Below are 24,056 nucleotides of genomic sequence, written 5' to 3'. Positions count from 1 at the left end.
CTTTCATTTCAAATTTATTTTTCAAACAAGTTGTAGTTATCATGAGCTCTTCTGGAGTCCCAACGAGATTTAAATCATCCATATGTATTCCAGACTTTGACTTCTTAATAAAAAAACATGGACAAATTTGATTATTCTCAAATCTTTCTTTCAATAGATATTCGCAAAGACGATTGTACCACATGTGTCCAGATTGCTTCAAACCATATAATGATTTTTGTAACTTGATAGAATAAATACTTCTGGATTTTGAATTATATGTTTCGAGTAGTTTATATCCTTCATGGATTTTCATGTATATATCATTATCTAGTTATCTATATAAATATGCGATAACCACATCCATTAAACGCATATCTAAACTTTCTATTACTACCAAGCAAATAAAAAATCTAAATCTAATTGAATCCATTACAGAGAATATGTTTCTTGAAAATCAATACCAGGTTTCTGCGAGAAATCTTGTGCAACAAGTCATGCTTTATATATCATGATTTCATTTTTCTCATTACGTTCTTGTACAAATACACACTTATATTCAACAGGTGTAACATCTTTAGGTGTTTGGATGACAGGTCTAAATACTTCACGTTTTACAAGTGAATTCAATTATACATTAACTGCATTTTTTCATTTTGGCCAATCCTTTCTACGTCGACATTTTGCAACAGTTTATGGTTCAATTTCATCTTTACTTTTGATAGTATCAATTGTAACTTTAAATGAAAATATATTGTCGACAATAATGTTATTTTTATCTCATAATTCTCTTTTACTTATATAATTTATTAAGATCTCATTATTTTCAAGTACTTGTTCTTCTTCAGGAGATATCTCTTCAAAAGATTCATTTTCAGGGGATTCTTTTTTAGAAGAATTTGGTGTTTAAAGTTTGGATAGATCAATTGATTTTGTTGCTTGTTTTGTGGGTATGCTTTCTTTAAGAATACCAATTTCTGTTGCTTTTCTCTTTCGGAGAATCTTATCCTTTGCACCAATAGGTCTTCCACGCTACAAGCACGTCTTAGATTCATTTGCTGCTTGATTTCTTGATTGTACTATAGGTACTTCAATTCGGGTAGAGATATTAGCAGCTGAAATATGAGATTTTATTATTTTCTTACTATCAGTAAATGCATCCGATAATTGATTTGCAATACTTTGTAAATGAATAATCCTTTGGACTTCCAGTTCATACTGATTTGTATGAGGATCAATATAAGATATCGATGTTTTCCATGTTATTTCTTTTTGTGCTCCAGGCACATTATATTTTCCTAATGGTGGAAAAATTATTTCATCAAAATGACAATATTCGAAATGTGTCTTAAGAATATCACCAGTTAAAGGTTCAAGGTATCTAATAATAGAAGGAGAATCAAAACCACTATAAATACCAAGTCTTCGTTGAGGGCCCATCTTAGTGCGTTTGGGAGGTACAATCAGAACATAGACATCATAACCAAAAATACGAAGATGAAAAATATTTTGTGATTGATCAAAAGCAAGTTGCAATGGAGAGTATTTATTATGGGCAGTTGGTCTAATTCGAACTAATGATGCAGCATGTAAAATTGAATGTCCCCAAGCAAAAACATTTAGTTTTGGAGAAAACATTCCTGTAGGTGTCTCCTATAACCTGCATATATCGGAATCCAATGGCCAGTTGCCACGTATGCGGTACATGAAGAAGCGAAGAGACGCGTCTTACAGGGAATAAACACTCCCTCTCTCTCTCGAACGAAAAAGAAAAAGAAAATGGTCCCTCTCTCTCTACTCTCTCGAATGAAAACACTCCCTCTCTCTCTTCTCTCGCTCTCTCAATCCCGAAAGGCGAAAACCACCATAATCGACGAAAACACTCAATCTCTCTGTGCTCTCTCGCTCGACGGAACCTCACTCTCTCATAATATGTGATTTTGAAGTCTATGCTCTGCTCTTTCTCACTCCATCTCCGTCACTCTCATTCCCTCTCATGCCCGGGAATGACCTCGGAGGTAGTGTTGCCACGAAACCTGCAAGAAAGACGTTGAGGTAGTGCCATTTGGATTTGGATTGAAATTTTTCTTCTCCTCACAGTAGATTAGGGTTTTATTTTTTCGTATCCCTAATTTTCGGTTGATTATTTTTTTAGGTTTGTTTTACAATATATTTCCCACAAAACCCTGACCCTCCTCGACTCCACCGAAGAATGAAGGTAATTTTCTCCACGTTTTGATCTGTAACCCAATTCATAGTGTACTATTTTTTTTTCGAGCAGATTGCCCTTCACAAGCAAATTTGTAGTATTAAAGTGGCCACAATAAAATTGAAAAAACCCTATCTATTGGGAAAAAAGGAAAGATAGAAAAAGAATTAATATATGTGATTATAGATGTAAAACTACATGTTCCACTCTGTTTAGAGGTCGGTCCCATGTCCCTTTTGTTGAATAGGTGTAAAAATATATCAAACGCATTGTAAAACTACATGTTCCACACTTATTAATATATCACACTTTTGTTGGATAGGTGTAAAACATAAGTATTAATATATGTGATTATAGGTGTAAAACTATGTTCCACTCTGTGTAAAACTACAGTATAAATATATGTGATTGTGAGAGTAAAACTACTTGCTGTTTTGTGATTTATTTTAGAAGGTATTGATCCCCTTTCAATCATATCCACCCAGAATTATTATGCTAAATTGCTTGCATGGCAAGGCCAGGGGTCCAACCCCACAATTATTTATCTAAATGTTGCTTTTATTCGGTATTTGCCACCATAACTGATGTGTAAAATGCAATATAACAACGGTGTTAGTTCTAGTTCAAGTTCTTTGAGTTTAAGAGTAAAATATGAAGCTGGGTTGGATATACCATTTTGCCACTGTGGAATTCCATCAAAGCTAAGGATTTCTGCCAAAGATATTAGTTTTGACAGACGGTTTTTTAATTGTCCTAAGTATAAGATGGACAAACAATGCGGATTTTTTCAATTGATTGATTTTGAAATGGAACAAAACATTTGTTGCAAAATTACATTGGAGTTAGCTCAAAGAAGGAACAACAAGATCAATCAAGCACGTGTAATGGCTGAAAAAACAAAATTCAAAACTATGGAAAAGAAGTACAAGGAAACATTACAAGTTCTATTGTTGTCATGGTTTTGTATTGTTTTGCTTTGTGCTGTAATTTTTGTGATGGTTTGAACGATAATCATGTATGTCATGGTTTGAACAATAATCATGTATGTCATGGGTTTGTCTTGTTTTGTATCCATTCTTATCCTACGTGTTCTTGGTACATGAAACAGTCTTTCAGTTCCTATTAAAGCTTTACTTGAATCATACAAACAAGAAACATGTGTTTCCTTTCCTAATGCCATTCATCTAGATTGGTTACCTTATTAGATGAGATATTACTTGGGTACAAAAGAAAATAATAACTTTAAACAGTTAAAGTCTATGCAAGAAATGGAAAATAAATAAATCACTACTCACAAAATACAACTTCCTCAATTTCTTCTTTTCTTTTGATCTTTTTTAACGTGTAAGCTGCAACTGTTATGCAGGAACATACTGATGACTAGGTGACAAAGTTGCATGAAATTGTTTTTAATCTATTCTGGGGATTCTAATAAAATTCAACATGCTGACTTTTAGAACTACTAGCCTTGTTTGAATGTGTAATTTGGGGTCTCAGACTAGCATTAATTGTGTCTCTGATCACAATATCCTCAAAGTCATACTTTTCAATTAATTTCTCAATACTTACAAAACATTATATAAGGAAACATTGCACGCCCAATACAAATAAAAATATTCAAAATAGCCAAAATACAAATACATTAGATGCTCCAATTACATTAAGCCCAGAAATTCAACATCTCTAAATTATGATCACAGACTCCATGGAAACAATGCCTTTATCGGAACCAGCCATTTCCTGTAACATTAAAAAAAAAATTAATTAACTTCCCACAATAAGACTACCATCATGATCCATACACAGAACTGCCAAACAAACAAAAGAACACCAACCTCATGTTTCTTCTTCAAGATTCACCCTTTGTGACATGTTGTCATTTACATTTCCAACATCCCTACATGAAAGACAAAATAAGCATAAAAATGAAGTTATTAGATTAAAATATAAACAAAAATTTGAATATTTGTACAATATCCCAATAAAGGACTGTTGTTCTTGGTATGACCCTCAATCTTACAAATGCTACAGCGTCTTTTCTTCACTGATTGAGTCTCTTTCGGGTTCTTTGCTCTCAAAGATTTTGGTCTTTCTTTCGTTGGCACCCGTTTAGGATCTTGTATAGTTTGCAAGAAATTTGATATTACTTGTGATTTTAACGCAGGGGGATTGTTACGTGACATATCTCCGCCTTCTAAATTTTGTTCTTCAATACTATCTATGAGAAGCAACTTCTTGTGTACCTTGTCCAAGGCAAGAGAAAGGTGGTCCATTTTAAACCTTGATTGTGACCCAGTACTGCAATATCGTAAAACTTCATCATCAAATGACTTTTTCGCATTATCGGATCTTCTTGTGTTGAACATGCCCCTCAGGATTTGGTATTTCACGGATAGCTCGACTCTTAGCATTGATGGTCCATCGCTCTAAAACATACTGATGTGACAAACTATCTAAGTTTGATTTCTTCATGAATACACAGAGAATATGCTTACAAGGAATACCCACAAACTCAAACATATGACATATATATATTGCCTTTGCTTCTTTACAGTCCAAAATCACATAATAGATACGTTTGTCATTGCCCTTAGGTGCCACCTCGTACATTTTACTCTCACTCTCTTGCTGAACCTTTGTTGCTTTATATCGTTGGCAATTGAATAGCTCGTCTTGAAAGATATTGAAGGACTTCCTTGTATACACTTTGACCACCTCTTTTTTAATTTTCCAACATGTTTTCAAAACCGGCATACTAAATTTCGTTCTCACATCCTTCTCTTTTTCTTTAAAATAACGTGCATCTAAGGTTTTTTCGTACTGATGCACAAAGTCACTCACCATCGTGTTTGATCGCACATAATCATTGAAGAATTTATTCATGCTCTCGCTCCTTTGCGTGGTTGACATCCCGGCACAAAATGTCGTTCGTAAGTAAGCAAGGACCCACTTCTCCCTTCGGTTGTAAAGATTTTGGAGCCAATCATTACCTACTAGACTATACTTCACTAGTATTGAAACTCATTCCTCCTCGAACTTATCAGATGTTACATTATCATGGATACAATGATGGAACTCTTTTTGAAAGTCTGGAAACTTGTTATAGACATGTGCCAAATGTTCTAAAAATATTGTTAAAATATGCCACAAGCATAACCGGTGAGTTGTATTTAGGAGTACCTCTACAATGGCTTTGGCCAATACTTTGTCATCATCAGTAATAATGGTTAAAGGGGCACGCCCAAGCATTGCTTCCTGCCATGTTCTCAGTAATCATATATAGGATTCAGTTGTCTCGTTCACTAACAACGCACAACCAAACATTATGGTTTGATGATGATGATTAACTCCTGAGAACGGCACAAATGACATCTTATAAACATTTGTAAGGTACGTCGCATCAAATGTGATAACATCTCTGAAATATTGACATGAAGATCTAGATCTTGCATCTGCTAAAAAACAGCTTCCCATACACCCATTCTCTTCGACTTGCATTGAGTACACAAACCTAAGTTCTTTACACTATTGTTCAAGAAAGTATGCATACAACCTTTGTGCATCTCCCTTTTCAAACAATTTTTTTTCTTTTATTTCTCAAATAATTTTGGACGTCCTTTCCAATACAACCAATATTAAAATCACAACATGTTTCTTTGCTTAACACCGACATTATCTTCCTTGTCGGTACACCACTCATTCAAAGTCTGAATGAGATTTTTTTACACGCGTGTTACTCTTCTATGTCCACGGAGCATACTGGTACTTCTTGGTGTGAGTAGCTTATGATTGTGTTGAGGGTAAAACTTGCATACTATCCACCTTTCACTATCTTTTTTTATACACATGATAGCTTTAAACACAATCTTTGTTTATCTGGTTCGAAAATTTGTCTTTCTTTTTGTTTGAGACATTCACGCCTAAATCTTTTCCTTGTACAAACATAGTGTACTCCAATTAATTTTTTGTCCCCTCTCGATAATTGCGTATGGTTGGTCCTCATTGCAAAACCTTTTGTCTTGCATATGCCTGTAAAATACTTGGGCGTCCTCAACTTCATCAAATTCATTTCTAATAAAAGGTTCAAAAAGTCCACTACTAGAAGTGGAAATGACATTGACTCCATCTCCATCTCCCATATTCACTCCATCTCCGTCACCATCTTCCAAATTCACGCCATCTCCCATATTCAATCCATCTCCCAAATTCACATCATATTAATTATCCACAGTTTCATCTTCAATAGTTTCATTTACAACTTGTGGACAGTTTCTTGTCGTTAGTATCTCAACATCATCACTATCCGAACTCCACCCAAAATCATTCATCCCAACATAAAACAATGTAATCAATATTAAATTAATCCCTAAAAAATTAGAGAGTATAAAACAATGTAATCAATATTAAATCAATCCCTAAAACAATGTAATCAATCAACTTGTGGCCAAGAGTGTTACTGGAATAGTTTTGCATCTTATTTTTTTATAATTAGTGCTCTAACATGGATAAATACTATATACTTGAGGTAGTGTCAGTTCAATCTGATGGTTTCTTGGGATGCATTTTTTGTGTGTGACAAAGTGTATAGAATATATGCAGCCAATGTAAAAAAAAGCAGACCGATAATGCATTTTTTGTGTGTGATAAAGTGTATAGGCATAACACAGATTTTTTATTCTATATTACAATTGGAAACTAGAGAAAACTAGAGAATAACGAAACACAGACCATGATTTTGACTGGTTTGTCGTTGTGCAAATAGTGATAAATCAAAACCAAAAACCCTACAACAAAACACACAAAACACAGACCATTAGAATTAGGGATTACAAAAAATTAGGAATATGAGAAAATCGGAGATTAGAGAAATTGGTACCTGAGGTCCTCCGACGGTGAAGTTGCAATACAAAGTTTCGGAGACTTAATTCCGGGTTGTTGATCGAAGTAGAGAGAGGGAATGAGAGAGAGAGAGAGAGATTCTGAACTTCGTCTTATGGTTTCCGTGAGAGAGAGAGAGAGAGAGAGAGAGAGAGAGAGAGAGAGATTCTGAAGATCGGTTTAGGGTTTTCGTGAGGGAGAAGATAGATCGAAGGAGAGAGAGAGATTCTGGAGATCATTATGGTGTTTGAAGAGGGAAGGAGAGTGACGGAGAGTGAGAGAGGTTCTGTCGATTGAGAGAGCGAGAGAGAACAGAGAGATGGAGTGTTTTCATCGAATGGGAAGGCGAGAGAGCAATGTTCCCCTGCTATGCGTGTCACATGGTTTACTGAGGAACACCTACACAGCAGCTCGTGATTCGTCTCCGATAAATGCCTTTTATAGGTGCCACCTGCCCGAAGAAACTCTGTTAGTTTTGTTCTCATAAGTCAAGGTTTAGTAATTAGTTGAAGTCGTTTAATAAACGATTCGGCTAAACCATTCTGAGTATGTACATGGGCAACTGAATATTCAACATGAATTCCTATTGACATGCAATAATTATCAAAGACTTGAAATGTAAATTCTGATGCATTATCCAATTTGATAGACTTGATTGGATAATCAGGAAATTAATCTCGTAATCTAATAATTTGTGCAAAAAGTCTAGCAAATGCAATATTACGAGTTAATAGTAGACAAACATGTGACCATCTAGTTGATACATATATTAAAACCATAAAATATCTAAATGGTCCACATGGCGGATGTATTGGCCCACATCTGTTCCCATAAATTCTTTCTAAAACTGATGGAGATTTAATTACTACCTTAGAAGGGGATGGTCTAATAATATGTTTTCCTTAAGAACATGATGCACATGGACAATCATTTGGTAAAAGAATATTCAGGTTCTTTAGAGGATGTCCATGTGAGTTCTCCATTATTCATCGTATCATAATTGATCCCGAATGTCCAAGATGATCATGTCAAAGCATAAAAAATTTTGGATTAGGGCACTTCTGGTGCATTACAATATTTGATTCAATTGTACTCATACTTGTATAATATAAGCCCGAAGAGAAAGCTGATAATTTTTCTAATATGAGCTTCTGGATTGAAATCATATAAGTAATGTAAAGATATTCATTACTGCCTTCATTGATGGTTTCAACATGATAACCATTACGACGGATATATTTAAAACTTAGCTAATTTTTTTAGATTTTGAAGAATATAAAGTATCGTCAATACAAAATTGTGTTCCTTCTGGTAACATTATATTTGCTTTTCTGGAGCCTTCAATTAAATTTTAATTTGAAGAATCGGATATGGTATTGACATTAGCTCTATTCAATGTTAAACATTGAAAATATTTCTTATGTTTAAGAATTGTATGTGTGGTATAACTGTCTACGAGACATACATCTCCATCAATTTTCTTCAAATTGATCAATTCATCAATAAAATCTATGCTTCCTTAATAAAAGCATAACACATATAAAACTTTATTAATATAAAGGAAAATTACAATGCATTCGAAGATAATAACTAAAATATAATGTGATTACAAGATAAAAAAAGAAAATTAATTATTGTATCCAAAATCATCGCTAATAAAAAAATATGTATTGTCATTGGAGTTCACAAAGAAATCAGAAAACATCAAGATGGGTGAGATCCATTCCATTTGGGGTATAAGTTAAATCTACTGGATTATTGTGATCAACAAAATTCATTTTAACCTCATTTTCTTTTTTTTAATGGAGGCCTAATATAGGTCTACAAAATATTTTAGTGTACGACATGTACATGACCAATGTCTATTCATATCACATCTAAAACATTTATTCTCATAGTTCTTCGCAGGCTTATTTTATGAGCCTTTATTATCATCATTTGTTGTCTTAATGTTGTTCCACTTCCGATGGTATACTGAGTTTTGAGTTTCTATTTGAGTAATTTTGAGTACAGTCTCCTTGATTTTTATAGTTTTTTTTACCACGACCACATCCACGATTTCTTTTATGATTATGAAATGAAGTTTCATTCGCTTCAAGGAATGAAGTAGAACCAATTGGATGAGATTGATGATTTTTCATTAAAAGCTCATTGTTTTGTTCAGCCACTAATAGACAATATATTAATTCATAATATTTTGTGAACTTTCGTTCTTGATATTGCTACTGCATGAGCATATTTGAAGCATGGAAAGTGGTATATGTTTTTCTAACATATTTTCATCAGTGACTTTCTCACTACATAATTTCAACTGTGAGCTTATTTTGAAAAGTGTAGAATTGTACTCAGACATTGTTTTAAAATCTTGCAATCTCAAGTGCATCCAGTCATAGCGAGCCTTTGAAAGGATAATGATCTTCTGGTACTCGTATCTTTACATTAGACTATTCCATAAAATCAAAGGATAGTTTATAGTGAGGTACTACGTTTTCAATTTTTCATGCAAATGATGACGAAGAAAAATCATTGTTTTAGCATGATCCTGCAGGGAAATTTCATTATTTTCTTAGATAGTATTTCTAAGGTTTATTGCATCAAGATGGATTTCAATATCCAAAATCCAAGATTAATAATTGTTGTAAGAAATGTCGAGAGCAAAAAATTCTAATTTCGTAAGATTTGACATTATCTATAACAAATATTTTAAAAATTGAATTAGTAAATATTATAAGATTTAGAATATGCAAGAATTATAAATTTTATGAAGTCATATGAATTGCATTGACAATATAATATTTTTCTTCAAAGAGTATTGAATAAAATATATGTTATAGCATCATTTGAAAATATGAACATACCATGATGATTATAAAATTATATTATAAAATTGTGGAATGACTTACAGTGATCAGAGCAATCTCATAGATAACTTTCAACGTCAAATAACACGACAATTGACTAGAGTCTCGTACTGATAACGTGTTATAAAACTAAAGAAAAGTAGTAAGAGAATTGAAAGACCACTATATCTAGAATTAGTTCTTTAGGATCTAAATATTATTTCTCTCAGCTTTCTTGTTATAAGTCTACTACAAATGCTCATCAAGACACCATTTTATAGGCATGGAGGATACATGATATTGAATGAGTACATGAACTTAGAGAATGACAATACATGAATCAAAAGATACATGAACATGAGAAATATAGATACATGAATATGGAAGAATTCTAATGATCATCCATCAAATACATTCCATGAATTTACAACAGTTCTTGCATTTTTATTTAATTGAATAATTGATGCGACGCATTTTAAATAATAACGGTGATATATACATAGTAGCAATGCACAAAAAAAAAAAAAAAAAAACAAAACAAAAGAGGTAAAATTGGATGTTATTTACGTGAACTATACATAAACAATAAATATTTTCTTCTTGTTCTCAATTGCTATTGTATCAAACAATTTATTTTAAATAAATTTTTATGTCAATAATTTAAATAAAGAAATATTATATGTACAAAACTAAGTGCAAAATGTTATGTTATAAATAAATATGCAAAGTGTTAACGTCGTATTTCGCATACCCTTGAGCCAAACTCCAACAATTCAGGTATTCGAAAACGTGCCCTGCACAGAAAAGAATATAATGCGACTTTGAGAGGGTGGCTTTGGGGCTGAGGAACCTCCGATGCCAAAGTTAATAAATGTTCTTGGAGTGTAGTAAATAAGTAAGAAAGTTTAGGCATAAAAGAGAAATTCGTCATACCTAAGATCATCTATTTATACTAGAGATATGAAGAGCAGATCATGCTTGTTTTTCTGAAATTCGGATTTTCCCATACTATTCATTTTATTAGAATCTTTAAATGTGGCGTGACTCTATGACGACTTCATAATTGCGAAGTGTGACTTAATTAGCAGTGCCATTAATGTGGGGTGGCTCCCTGAGCCTTAATCCGGATTTATATGAGTCATCAATACTATGATGCAAATGAATTGAGGGTCTTCCGTGTTTCTCACGTATCATGTGCACATTCTATTCTCAAGGTAGGCCGTCGTTATGTTAGGTCGAGCTGTCTTGTCGATTAGACGGTGTCTTTCCTTGGTTGACGGTTCACTCATTTCTTAGATAAAAATCACATTGGGCTAGGCTTCTGGGCTGAAGTCCAGTGGGCCTTTCCTAAGAGGAAAATTCCCCTCACAGTTAGCCCATCAACTCTTTCTAGACAGGTCCGGGGAGAAATTTCTTTTATTTCCTTTGTTCTTAGGCCTGATCACGTTCCTAGCCCGCCTGACCACGTGCTAAGTGATTGTCTATATTCTGTTCACATGGCAGCACAATGTTAGCCACGTTTCCGCATTGAAGGGCACCCCTCCAGCTTCTTGGCCACATCTCTGTATTTTACAGTCATTAATTCGCACGTCATTCCAAGGGATACACTTTACAGCAGTTGCGTTAATCGAGAGATCTTAGTACTTGAGTGGGACACATGTGAGATATGCAGAGTTATGACGCCTTGATAAAGGGATCTTCCCCCCTCTATATATATAAGGACTCTCATCCAGTTGGGTGGCCCATCGTAATCTCTGCTTTTGTTTTGTTATCCTGCAGTTTTATTTTCTTGCATTTCTTTTGAAGTGTCTTCATAAGTCTTTCATTCTCCTTATGGCCTTGAATAAATCTTCGTGCTCCGGTGCTCGCGCGCCGCCCTCTAGTACCGCCCAAGCTGTTGTCGCCTAAGAAGTCTCCCTTACAGATGATTTTGCAGGATGTTTATGGTAGTCGATAGTTACTTCCGAGGAATTGGAGGAACTAAAAGCGACCTACGGGATCCCTCCAAAGCTGGAGCTTGAAGTGCCCTCTCCCACTGGCGGCGCAGTTGATGAGGAAGGCTATGTTACTAGAGTCGCGGCGTATCTTGCAATGTTCTCCTATGGCCTAAGGTTACCAGTTCCCCAGCCAGTACGTGAAGTACTGGCTTTCTTTGAGCTCTCGCTCAGCTACTTCTCATTGCGTGGAGGATCTTGATCTCGTGTTGTGTCATTTGGTGCCGTGTCTTGCAAGAGGTCAGGTCGGACTATCTCGACCTGATCGCCTGTGAATTCTTTATTACCCATATTTTAGTGCAGAAGGGTCGATGTATTTACAACTTTCAGCCCATTCAGGAACTGGCTCGGATAGAGGGGCGACATAAGGTGGTGAAGGGATACAACTGCAAGTTCTTCTTTTTGCCAGTTGACAGTTAGGAATATCCAGTCGGGCAGGCCGTTAGGCGGTTGTTCTTTGTGGGTGCCAACTGGGGCACTGTCTCTGACGCCTCGATCCATCACCCCGAACTAAATCCCCGTGAGAAGGCGAGACTTGGGATTGTCAAGTCCTGGGTGGCGATGCATTCAAACGACGTGTATTCGAAGGCCCTGCTGTCGAATGATAGTCTCCGTCGATACTAGGTTCTCCTCGCCAACAAGTGTTCTAATGCGGGGATTTCCATGAATTGGACTGCCGTGCCTGTTTCCCGATGTCCTGCGAGCCTGCCGGTTGTCCAGGAAGGGAAAAAGACCTCGCAACATCTTTCCCCCTCCCATTGACTCGGATAGGGTTGTCGTTACCACTCCTTTTGGGGGTTGTCAGTGTTGGTGCTTCATCTACCTACACCCCCAAGAGCGTCCGAATAGTCGGCACCGTTGGTCGTTCCGCATTGCGCCACATCACCGACCCAGAGAGTTTTTGCTGACACAACTTTTGTGTTTGAAGCCGCCCTCCCTAGCGGTGCGGAGCAGACGGTGGCAATGTTCCCGATGAGGGAGTCATCGGTGTCAGTGTCGGTGTCCCTAATGATGGTGGGGAAGTCGCTTGGGTGTAGGGGTTGGAGCATCTGACCGCCTTCCTTGTGGATAGCCTAGCAAAGCTAGGGAGAGAGAACTGTGACCTTCACTCTCTAGTCCAAACGACCATAGACAGTGTGGCCTTCGAGCGAGAGTAGAGGGAGGCGGCTGAGGGAGCCCTAGCTGACTTGATCAGGTCCCAAGGGGAGGTCGGTCAACTTTGCATCGAGGCCTTGCTAGCTTGGGAGGCTAGGGACACGCTGCAACAATCTCTAGACTAGTGTCAGTCGGAATTGCAACGGTTGCATGCTGACGCTTTGGAGTTTCATCGGCAACGGGACACAGATGGTCAGTCGATCAAATGGCTTGAGTCTAAGTTCAAAGAGGCTAACAAGTCACTGGCGGCGAAGAGGAAGACCTTGGAGGAGGAGAGGCAACGGAGACTAGATGTGGAGACCGCCCTGACCATGAACCAACTGATGCTCAAGGGTCGGGAAGTAACTGTTCGTGGCTTGCGCAATGAGTTGTCTTACATCCAAGGGGTTTGTGATGACGTGTAGAGGTTCGGTTACGATGAAGGCCTAGAGCAGATGAAGACCTTCCTCCTTCAGAACCCCTAGTATGACCTTTGGGCTATGAGCGTTGGCGATTTTTCTCCACATGAGGTGTCTTTGCAGCGACGCTACTTGCTCGGGGAGGGCCTGATCCCGAGTGGCCTTGGTGGCGATTCTATGGGAAATGAACCCACCTTATGCCGCAAAAATGAACCCACCTTATGAAGGCGGACTCTCTAGGTGGATCTCCTCGCCAATCCCTTGCTATTGGGGTCCTGGACCTCTTGTTCTCTTTTTCGACCTTTTGCTTATTATGCTTCGACCTCGCTGCCATCTTCCATGGTTGGCGGGTCATCTCATAGGCTTGGTGGTAGCTTTGCGGGATCAAGCCTGATTTATGAGGACGGAATGTTTGCGCAGTGTGTCCACCATTACGACGTGTCAATAACGCCAAAGATTCCTTCAAAACGTCAACATGGATGTAATAAGGTGGGGTGGCTCCCTGAGCCTCAATCCGATTTATATGAGTTGTTGATGCTCTGATGTCGATGAATCGAGGGTCTTCTTATTTCTCGCATGTCCTGTGCACATTCTGTTGCTGAGGTAGGCCATCGTTGTGTCAAGTAGAGATGCCTTGTCGATTATAGGTCCACCCTCTCAACTCCCTACAATTGACATCTGTTTAGGCTGAAGTAGTTCTTCTCGTTTTTTGGTTTTTCTTCCCTGATCGGCGTACTGGGTTTGATCTTAAGTGTTGTTTTGTTTCTTGTTTGGTTGTAGTGAAAACTAAGGAAAACAGAACGAAAAGGAGATTTCAGATATTGCTATCACTAATTATTTTTAACTTCTTCTGGGATCCAATAAATCATAAGTTTTTTTTTTTTTTTTTTTTTAACGTTTTCCCTTATTTTCTCAGCAACTAAATGAGACGTTTAGACGTACGTTTTCCTTTATGGTATTAAATTTGTAATATTTGGATGTTGAATACATGAAAATGTTTGCAATTTCCGTAGGAGTTTTTGTAGCTTTACATGTAAACTGCTACTTTGGAGGAATTGACTCAGAATTTTACGATTGGGTTGTTTTTCGTTTCGTTTCCTTAGAGCACTCTCAATAGATTCTTCATCATATCCTTTAAAATATATCACCAAAACTCACTTTTTCTATTTTACATACTGACTTTTACAATATGTCATCCATCAGTTTATCTATTTTTTCTTTATATCATTTAAATATTATACTTTTTAATATTTTTTATTCATTTCAAATATATTCTCTAATTACCAATAATATATTCATATCTTTTAATATTTGCGATACCTTCTCATATACAATGTCATATAATTATATCTTATTTTAAATTAATCTAAATTTATAAACTAAATTAAAATATAAATTAATTTAAAAAATATTATATAATAAAAATATTTTCAAAGTATATACAATGTGATTGTTGCATGTCTACAAAGATATACAAACCGATTCCAGTCGTATGCAGTTTTTTTTTTTTTAATCTAAGCCATGCACTTTTTTTTTTTTTTTATTCATATGCTGCAACTTGCTTTTATATATATAGACCGAATATTGGAGTCACTCCAACCAACACAAAGAAAAGCTTGGGAGAGAGAGAGAGAGGGCCTGAAATGAAAATAGAAAATCTACAAGAAATGAAGAAAATCATTCACTAAAGAGAGAGAAATTAATTTAAAAAGTTTACTACCATAAATAGTGTCATTTACATGTAGAGAAATTATTATAATAAAATCTAAAATAAAATTAATATAAAACATCCATTCCACGTCATTTTTGCACAAATTTTTTTATATTTTAAAGGAAATTGTATTTTACAACATTCAATAGTGCTTTAATATGTGTTTTTCTCTTGAAACATATTCTTTTGCTCACTCCAATAAAGTTATTTAGAATTTTCTATTTTGCGATTAAGACCATGTTTTGGTTTCGCTAATTTTAAATTTCATTTTACTATTTCTTGCTTTTTATTTTCTTCAGTGGATTGCTTCGATTTATACAGTGAAGTACTGTCATCATCATATAGATTTTCTATATCTATGTTCAGCAGAAACTGATCGTTTAGATTTTTATACAATAAGATCAGGATGATATATAATATTTGTTTGTTTTCGCAGATGAGTTGAGTTGATATTAAAGTTAAAAAATTGTTATAATATATTTTTTAATATTATTTTTATTTTAAAATTTGAAAAAATTGAATTGTTTATTTTATTTTGTATTGGAGGTTAAGAAAATTGTAATGATTAGATGAGATGAAATGAAATAAGATGAGATATTTTCTAAAAATAAATTAGACAAAGGCACAAATTTATAATTTTTTTTTTAATTTATCTAAGTGAATAGTAACCTGCACTTATCTATCACATCAACATTCAACAATTATTATTACAAATTGCAAAATCTAAATTGTAAATAGGTTGTTGACAATTTATATTCCCAATATATAATTAGAGTTGGATTTTTATTAATTTTTTAATAGAAATATTTTAATAACAAATAGATTTATACTATATATTAGATTGTAAATTAGTCCGCAACCAATACGGATTGATGAAGACTCGTATTGGTTAATAAAAACATATGTTGGTGCTCCACAGGTGTTTACCAATCAAATCATAGAAAAATTTTATATATCAGTCATTATTTATTTTTTTTATATTTTATATTTTATAAAATATCTTCACATTTTATGAAAAATATTCTTATATCTTATAACAAAATTATAAATATAAAATATAAAAATAAATAGTAACTCATGTATAGTATTTTTCTAAATCCTATTTAAAAAAAAACCAATTAAACTCAATATATTCTAACCAACAACCTCCGCCAATGTTGTGTCTATCAAAAGATATTGCCCCACCGACTACTTTCAAACTGAAATCAATATTTTATAATTTGATATAAAACTCGAATGAGTTTTTTTTTTTTACTTAATAATTAAAAAAATATTTTTAATAATGTTATGAATTTTTTATTTTTTTAAAAAATATTTATAATGATTAAAAAAATATATAAATAAAATAAAATATAAAAAAAATGAAATGCATTCGATCAACTCGGGCCAGTTTTACGGTGGCTGCTCATGTAATAATAATGCTGTACTGACTACTGACTACTGACTACTGAGAAATGCAGACGACGCTGACGACGTTCTCCAGATTTAACATGTGATTTTGAACGACGATTGCATAGCATGCCAAGTCGTAATGGTGTATTGCCTCTAAAATCTTCCCTTGATTGACAACTCCAGCGCTCCTGCAAATCCCTCCTCAACCTCTTCATTGCGTGGCTTTCGCGAGAGCTTGAGAAGAAAACATTGGAGACGAGGTTCAGTTTCGTAGTTTGTTTGCTATCCGGCTCTGTAAACTGTAAATGGCTATCGCCTCGTGCATATCGTTCATCTCTTTCTCTTCTTCGACTTTCCGTCCCAAACTTGATTTTGGAAATTGCTCGATCACGCCCCCAATTCTTAAGGCGAAGTTTCAAAAAAACTTAACTGCAAGCACTCGGGTCAGTGCTCTGTCTCCCGCTGTTTCTGAGAGGTCAACCCCACCAATAACGTCTTTCAATAAGGTATGGATTTGGGGCGGTTTTACTTGTTTGTAAATTTTGTTTTCTGGGTTGTGTTTGTTTGTTGAATTTCTGTTGTTGTTGGTTATGCAGATGATTGAATCCCTGATAGATCGGGTGGACTTATCGGAGTCTGAAGCCGAAGCTTCGCTGGATTTTTTATTGAATGATGCCAATGAGGCATTGATCAGTGCTTTTCTTGTGCTGCTGAGAGCGAAAGGAGAGACATATGAAGAAGTAAAATTTCTATTCTATGGGATTCTCTCTAAGTTTATCGTTATTGGGTTTTTTTTTTTTTAATAATTAAAAATATGGGATTTGAATTTTCGTTATTGGTATTTTGAGAGAATAGCATTCCCCATTTTTCTATAATATATAATAGCAGACATTCTATTGATAATTAATTTCTGAGTGAATCCTAAACAAGACTATGATATGCAAGACATGGATATATCTATTTATTAGAATTGAAAAATTCTTCTGATGTATAATACCTGATACATTTTTCTGATGTACAATACTTGACACATTCTCTGATGTATAATACTTGATATATTCTGACTCCACTCAGGTTTTCTAATGTTGGATCGCCTAAATGCTTTATTAAGAACTTACATCTCTGAAATTTTTCTCTGAAAGTTACAAAGCGTATGCCTGATGTTGAGACTAGTGGAGACTTAGTAAAAGTGAGTAATTCGTGGTTCTTAATGTTTAAACAGGTTGTGGGATTGGCAAGGGCCATGCTCAAGCGTAGTGTGAAGGTAGAAGGGTTGGTTGATGCAGTCGATATTGCTGGAACAGGTGGTGATGGAGCAAATACAGTGAACATTTCCACAGGGGCTTCAATACTTGCTGCAGCTTGTGGTGCAAAAGTTGCAAAGGTTGACATCTGTCTGCTTTTACGTTTTTTACATTTTTGTGATTTTTAATGGAATGGGTCTTCAGTGCATATAAAAATATATGAAATGGTGATTGGTTCAAGCACTGTGTTTTCAGCATGGAAACAGATCAAGTTCGTCTGCGTGTGGAAGTGCTGATGTATTAGAGGCATTGGGAGTGGTTATTGACTTGGGGCCCGAGGTTAGTGCATAGTTAATTTGCTTTTTCAAAGTTCAATTGATAGTTCAATGGTACTCTGGTTAGTCTTGGTGATTCTGTCAGCTTCAGAGCAGGGTGAGAACACTCTGAGTGGATGCACTTGGCTTTATAGACACTTTAAGAGATGAATATTAAGTTATTCATTATCATTAAAATTTTGGAATCTTATGATGTTAGCCTTTTTATAGACACCATTCTAAGCAGGGACGAATCTACAGGGGGCCATGGCCCCGCCGAGATACTGACAAAAATTTCTTTCTATACAAACGATGTGAGAAAAAAGAAAATAAGAGCAATATTGGGTAATTTATATCCCATGAGGTAATGGAAGTTGAAGGTAGAAACATCCTTTGGAATATCAATTTCTTCAGGGCAGCACAGGATTGGGAGATGGGGAGTTTTATAGACTTTTATAGCCTTTTATACTCTTGTCGCCCAAATACCCAGCATACAGATGATTTGTGGTGGTGCCCAACAAGGAAAGGAGTCTTCACTGTTAGCTCCTTTTACAAGGTACTCACACAAGTGCCTGACAGTCAATTTCCTTGGAGAAAGCTCTGGTGCAATAAGGCTCCTCTCAAAGCTTCTTTCTTTGTGTGGACAGCGGCTTTGGGGAAGATTCTTACTACGGATAATCTAAGAAGACGAAACATAATCATAGCAGATTGGTGTTGTATGTGTAAAAGAGGGGGTGAATCGGTGGATCATTTACTTTTACATTGCGAGGTAGCCAGGACTATTTGGGATGCGGTGTTTAACAGAATAGATCTAGCATGGGTGATGCCAGAAACTGTGATGGATGCTTTGGCCTGTTGGACTTCAATTCGAGGAATGAGACAGATTAAAGCGGTTTGGAAGATGATCCCAAACTGTATTTTGTGGTGCTTATGGCAGGAGCGCAATGAGAGGATTTTTGAAGATAAAGAGAGATCAATAGCAGAGCTAAAAATGTTATTTTTTAGGACCCTTTGTACTTGGGCTCATGCTGTGGACTTTAATGGCATGGAGTTTCATGAGTTTCTAGTTTCTAATGTTCCCACCTAGTTAGGATGGGAGCAGCAGAACTTTTCTTTGTAATTGACATTTTTTGGATGAATATATACTTATTTTACTTATCAAAAAAAAAAAATTTATATCCCATGAAATCATATATGCTGCAGGCTGCACATCTCTTAAAGAGAAGGTGCTTCTCCTTGTTTCCATTTGTTAAGAATCTTTTATTGTTTTTTCAAGTAATGAAAACAATGAGTTCATACTTTCAACCAATTTAAAAGGGATCGAGGAGATTTTTGTGGTAAAGAGCACTAGATATGTGAAAATTTTCCAACTTCAAGTATGTTTTATTCTCTACGAATCATGTATAGATTCGTTGATCTATGTAAACTTACAAATTTTCATTTAGCTTATTTAATTGTGCATATAGTTCAAATAGTTTTGCACCCCATCTTTTAAGTTGTTCATGATTCATTTTCTTCATTTTGTTATTCTAAAAACTTAGGTTGAATAATATGGGCAAGTGAAAAACTTTAAATTGTAAGCATTGTTAAGACGACTTTGAAATAAAATAAACTGCGCGAGCTTTTTCATTTATGAAAATTGTCAAGTCAAGGCTTTGAAATAAAACGGATGGTAACTTTTTTACAAATATATTGGTAGTCTACATTGAGAAGAAAATTGCTAGAAGATTTAGAATGGATGTGATAGTTCATGACTTATTTATCGAAACAACGTCGAGTTCAATTACCTTAATTATTTTTATATTTACTTTTAATTGTACATTTAAAACTGCAGTTAACATCATTAATTTATATATCTGGTAGTTTAAAATTCTTGGCTTCGTCCTTGATTCTAAGGCCCCTTTCCTATTATTGCACTAATTCTTCCCCACATCATATTTTCCCTCTGCTCTCTTTACTTATTAAAAATGTATTAGTACGTTGATGATGCAATCTATGTTATTAGTGCATTGATGACACAGTCTATGTAACAACCAAGTGAAACCCCACACCATATAGAGGCTTGTATTCTAAAATGACTAGTTAATGTTGCATTTGGAGCTCCTTGAAATCTTCATTAATCACAAGAATTTTTTTTATAGTTAATAAGAAATTATATTACCATGAATAGGCAAAGTCCAAGTACACAGGACGTATACAAAGGAAATACATACTTCACACTAAAAACGAACCTGAAAATATCAACATTCAATACAAGAGCCTTAGCCCACAAACACAAAGTACTAAAGAAGAAATCCCTAAGTTTTCCCAATGAGAGTTCTTTATCTTCGAAGCATCTCTCATTCATTTCCAACCAAAGACACCCCATCAAAAGGAATAATCTTCCATATGGCAGCAACACGTTTTCTTCCCTCAAAACCATTCCAACATGCAAGAAGATCCACCACTTCCTTAGGCATCACCCAATTAATACCTGTTCGACCAAAAATCTCATTCCACAAAGACTTGGCCACCTCACAATGAAGAAAAAGATGATTTATAGATTCACCATCTTTCTTGCACATGAAGCACCAATCAACTACACACATACCACGCTTTCTTAAATTATCCATGGTCAGAATTTTACCAAGAGATATCAACCAACAGAAATACACCACCTTAGAAGGTACCTTCACTCTCCAGATGCTTTTCCAAGGGTATTCAAAGCCACAATGACAGGTTAACACCTTATAAAATGAACTAACCAAAACCTATTATTTCCTGCATGATCCCACAGCAATCTTTCCTCCCTTCCCTGTACAACCTTCGAATTATAAAGTCTTCCCAAAAAATCAGAAACTACATTCACTTCCCAATCATTTGCATCTCCAACAAAATCTGCATTCCATTGAAAATTATTATTCATACAAGAAAAAGAATCAGCCACAGCAGCATCTTGATCCCTAGCAATCCTATAAAGAGAAGGAAAAGCAATCTTGAGAGCAGAATCCCGACACCAAATATCATGCCAAAAAAGTATCCTCTTCCCATCCCCCACCTTAAATTTAATATGATTAGAAAACTCCCCCCAGCCCTTCCAAATGGTCTTCCACAAACTCACCTCATACGCTCCTCTTACTTCATTAATCACAAGAATTTATTCCTCCAAGGCAATGTGAGATTACATTTTCCACTATCTTATACTAAATTCGAGGCATATAGTAATCTCTAACCCTTAAATAATAACCTGACATCATCATCAGGCCATTCCGTGGTAGTTGGCACTGCTCAAGTGCCACACTTATGGTTGGAATCAAAGGAAAGGTCTAGCCAAATCTGGGATTATACTCCACATGTAATTCACTGTTACAATTGGGGCCCCTTGCCAAATCTGGGATTATACTCTCAACAAATGATTTGTGCCTATACTAATTCAATTTCTTCTTGATATCCTTGACTTAGGGGGTGACAAAATGCGTGAATGAAGGTGGAATTGGATTTATGATGGCTCCAAGATATCACCCAGCTATGAAGATTGTCGGCCCTGTTAGAAAGAAGCTAAAAGTGAGAACTGTGTTCAACATATTGGGTCCAATGTTGAATCCAGCGAGAGCATCTTTTACTGTTTTAGGTGTATACAAGGAAGACTTGGTAAGTACTTCTACTGAGAAGAGTTGGTTACTAGAGTTATCATCTCCTCTCCTAGAATTATATTTCTTGTTCCTTATTTTCATTTATCTCTTCTTTGCTTCTTCAATTTCTGTTAGCAAAAAACTCTTGGTGGCAGCATGGGCATTTCTATACATGATTAATAATTCAAGATTCATGGATTTGACTGTATACTCTTTCCTTTGATTGTTGGTTTTATGAAACAGATTGCATTTGTTGACTAATATGAGTTTCTTTTCTCTCATAGGAATCTCTCTTAACAACACATAGTTAGCAAGATCTGACAGATGGTTGTCTTTTCTTCTTTAGCGTACTCCGAAGGCTAAAAGATTTGAAATTGTTTCCTTTCTTTTTTTTTTTTTGCTAATCAAATATGACATTACAAGATAATTTCTGTGTCACAGATGCATCATGGAGGATCAACCACTTCCTTCCACTTAAGTACATGGTTTGGAAGAAATTGTTTACTTGATAGAACGGATAGCGAACGCAAGAATTGTACCAAGTAGTTACCGTTTTGCCAAGATAGTGTCACTCTATAAGCTTATAACTACATAGATTCTAAATCAATAGAGTAATAGCTATTAGGATTCTAAAAATTTTAGTTTTGATCTGGTCTTGCGTAAATGGTTAATTAACAATTGGCTGGTGTATCCGGAACTGTCCTAAAAAATTCAAAATAAAGTGGTTTACTGTCAAAAGTGCTTAGATGACTTAAAAGTAGTAAAGGATTAGTCAAAAATAGTTTTTGTTTGAGACCATGTCGAATGAAACTAAAACGACTATGCTTCTTTTCTCTCTTGTAGGATGCACAATTATATAATGAGGGCACATGGTTCACTTTCAAATGACTGGTTGCATACATGAATTTCCTCGAATTTTTTCTCGCAAGTGTTTGCCTAAGACAAATATATATCCCATCTGTTGATAGGTACTCAAAATGGCAAAATCATTGCAGCGGTTTGGAATGAAAAGAGCATTAGTTGTTCATTCAGAGGGCTTAGATGAAATGAGCCCCCTTGGTAAGATCCTTTCTTTTGTTTTAAGCTAAAGTATACTTATTGCAATGATATAGACTGACATTTTCAATAATCTTTTCTATATATACATATATATATATATATATCTCTACTTAAACCTCATCTTAGTCAAATATATTATTTGAATACAGGACCTGGGCTCATCCTTGATGTTACTCCAGAAAAGATTGAGAAGTTCTCATTCGATCCATGTGAGAATCTTGTTCAGAATTGTTCATTTTTTTTTAGTTGATACATGTTAATGGCTTTGAGCAGTTTATATGTTTGTACTGATAAAAACAAAATGTTTTCTGGATAGTGGAGTTTGGCATTGCTCGCTGCACTCTTGATAGCTTGCAAGGTGGAGGTCCAGAGTATAACGCGGAGGTACTGAAGCGTGTATTGTCGGGGGAGAAAGGGCCCATTGCTGATGCGCTTGTAAGTACCTTGGCCGTTTAGCTCTCACCAGGACATTAATTTCGTAGGTTATTATTACTTATGATTGAGAAATCTAATTATCGCCCAAAAAATTGATCAGGTACTAAACGCAGCGGCAGCTGTATTGGTTAGTGGCAATGTGCACACCCTGGGTGAAGGAGTAGCTTTGGCTCGTGAAACACAAGAATCTGGAAAAGCTCTTGAGAAGCTTGATCTGTGGATAGATATTTCCAATGTAAGTAAAACTTAACTTCCAAACTTTAAAGCTTCAAGATGCAATTAACCGATAGAAAAATCTCTTACCCTTTAAGTTGATTGCAGAAATCAAAAGAAGATGCAGCCCATAAGGGCTCCTGAGACACTCTAATATAAAATCTTGGTAAATCTATTGGTATGCAGACGTGTCAAAGGATTCAATGCGACGAATATATTTTTCATTTTCATTTTTCTTGTTGAAAAACACTGTTTAAACTTCATTACAGTATGGGCTTACATCTTTCATTCTATTATGGGTCTACTTAATTTCACCCAAACTTAATCCTGATCATGGATAGATCACCTAGGTTTGGGTTCATAAGCAATGAAAATTGCCTTACAAGGCCCGGAAACAAATTCACCGTTGTATGACCGACCGACCGGCAATTACTAGCAATTCTGGCTTTCGTGCACGCGAGTTGCAGCCTACAATACAAACTGAGGACTGGTTTTTGGGATTAGCTCACCCTTGTGAGATTGTGACCCTTTGTCTCGTCCACTGTAGCCCCTGAGTCAAATTACTTATTCCTTGATCTATTACCAAGGATTGGAAAGACGTTTCACAAGAAATATTCTTGTTAT

At 35.5% G+C, this 24,056-nt stretch overlaps 1 protein-coding gene across 1 annotated transcript; it reads left to right on the top strand.

Moving 5' to 3' along the window:
- The first annotated feature begins 16,558 nt into the window (after window positions 1-16,558).
- Window positions 16,559-23,725, top strand: LOC109003875 (anthranilate phosphoribosyltransferase, chloroplastic-like). Its single transcript, XM_035687890.1, has 10 exons — window positions 16,559-17,062; window positions 17,153-17,296; window positions 17,779-17,940; window positions 18,056-18,139; window positions 21,556-21,744; window positions 22,694-22,784; window positions 22,934-22,993; window positions 23,101-23,219; window positions 23,320-23,454; window positions 23,541-23,725. Exons 1-10 carry the CDS (start codon window positions 16,862-16,864, stop codon window positions 23,574-23,576), a joined length of 1,221 nt encoding a protein of 406 aa, XP_035543783.1. The 5' UTR covers window positions 16,559-16,861; the 3' UTR covers window positions 23,577-23,725.
- Window positions 23,726-24,056: the final 331 nt, after the last annotated feature.

The sequence above is a fragment of the Juglans regia genome, chromosome 2 (genome assembly GCF_001411555.2).
Source record: "Juglans regia cultivar Chandler chromosome 2, Walnut 2.0, whole genome shotgun sequence".
Classification (NCBI taxonomy): domain Eukaryota; kingdom Viridiplantae; phylum Streptophyta; class Magnoliopsida; order Fagales; family Juglandaceae; genus Juglans; species Juglans regia.
The sequence above is the reverse complement of the archived record's forward strand: the minus strand, read 5'-3'. Positions and strand labels throughout refer to the sequence as shown.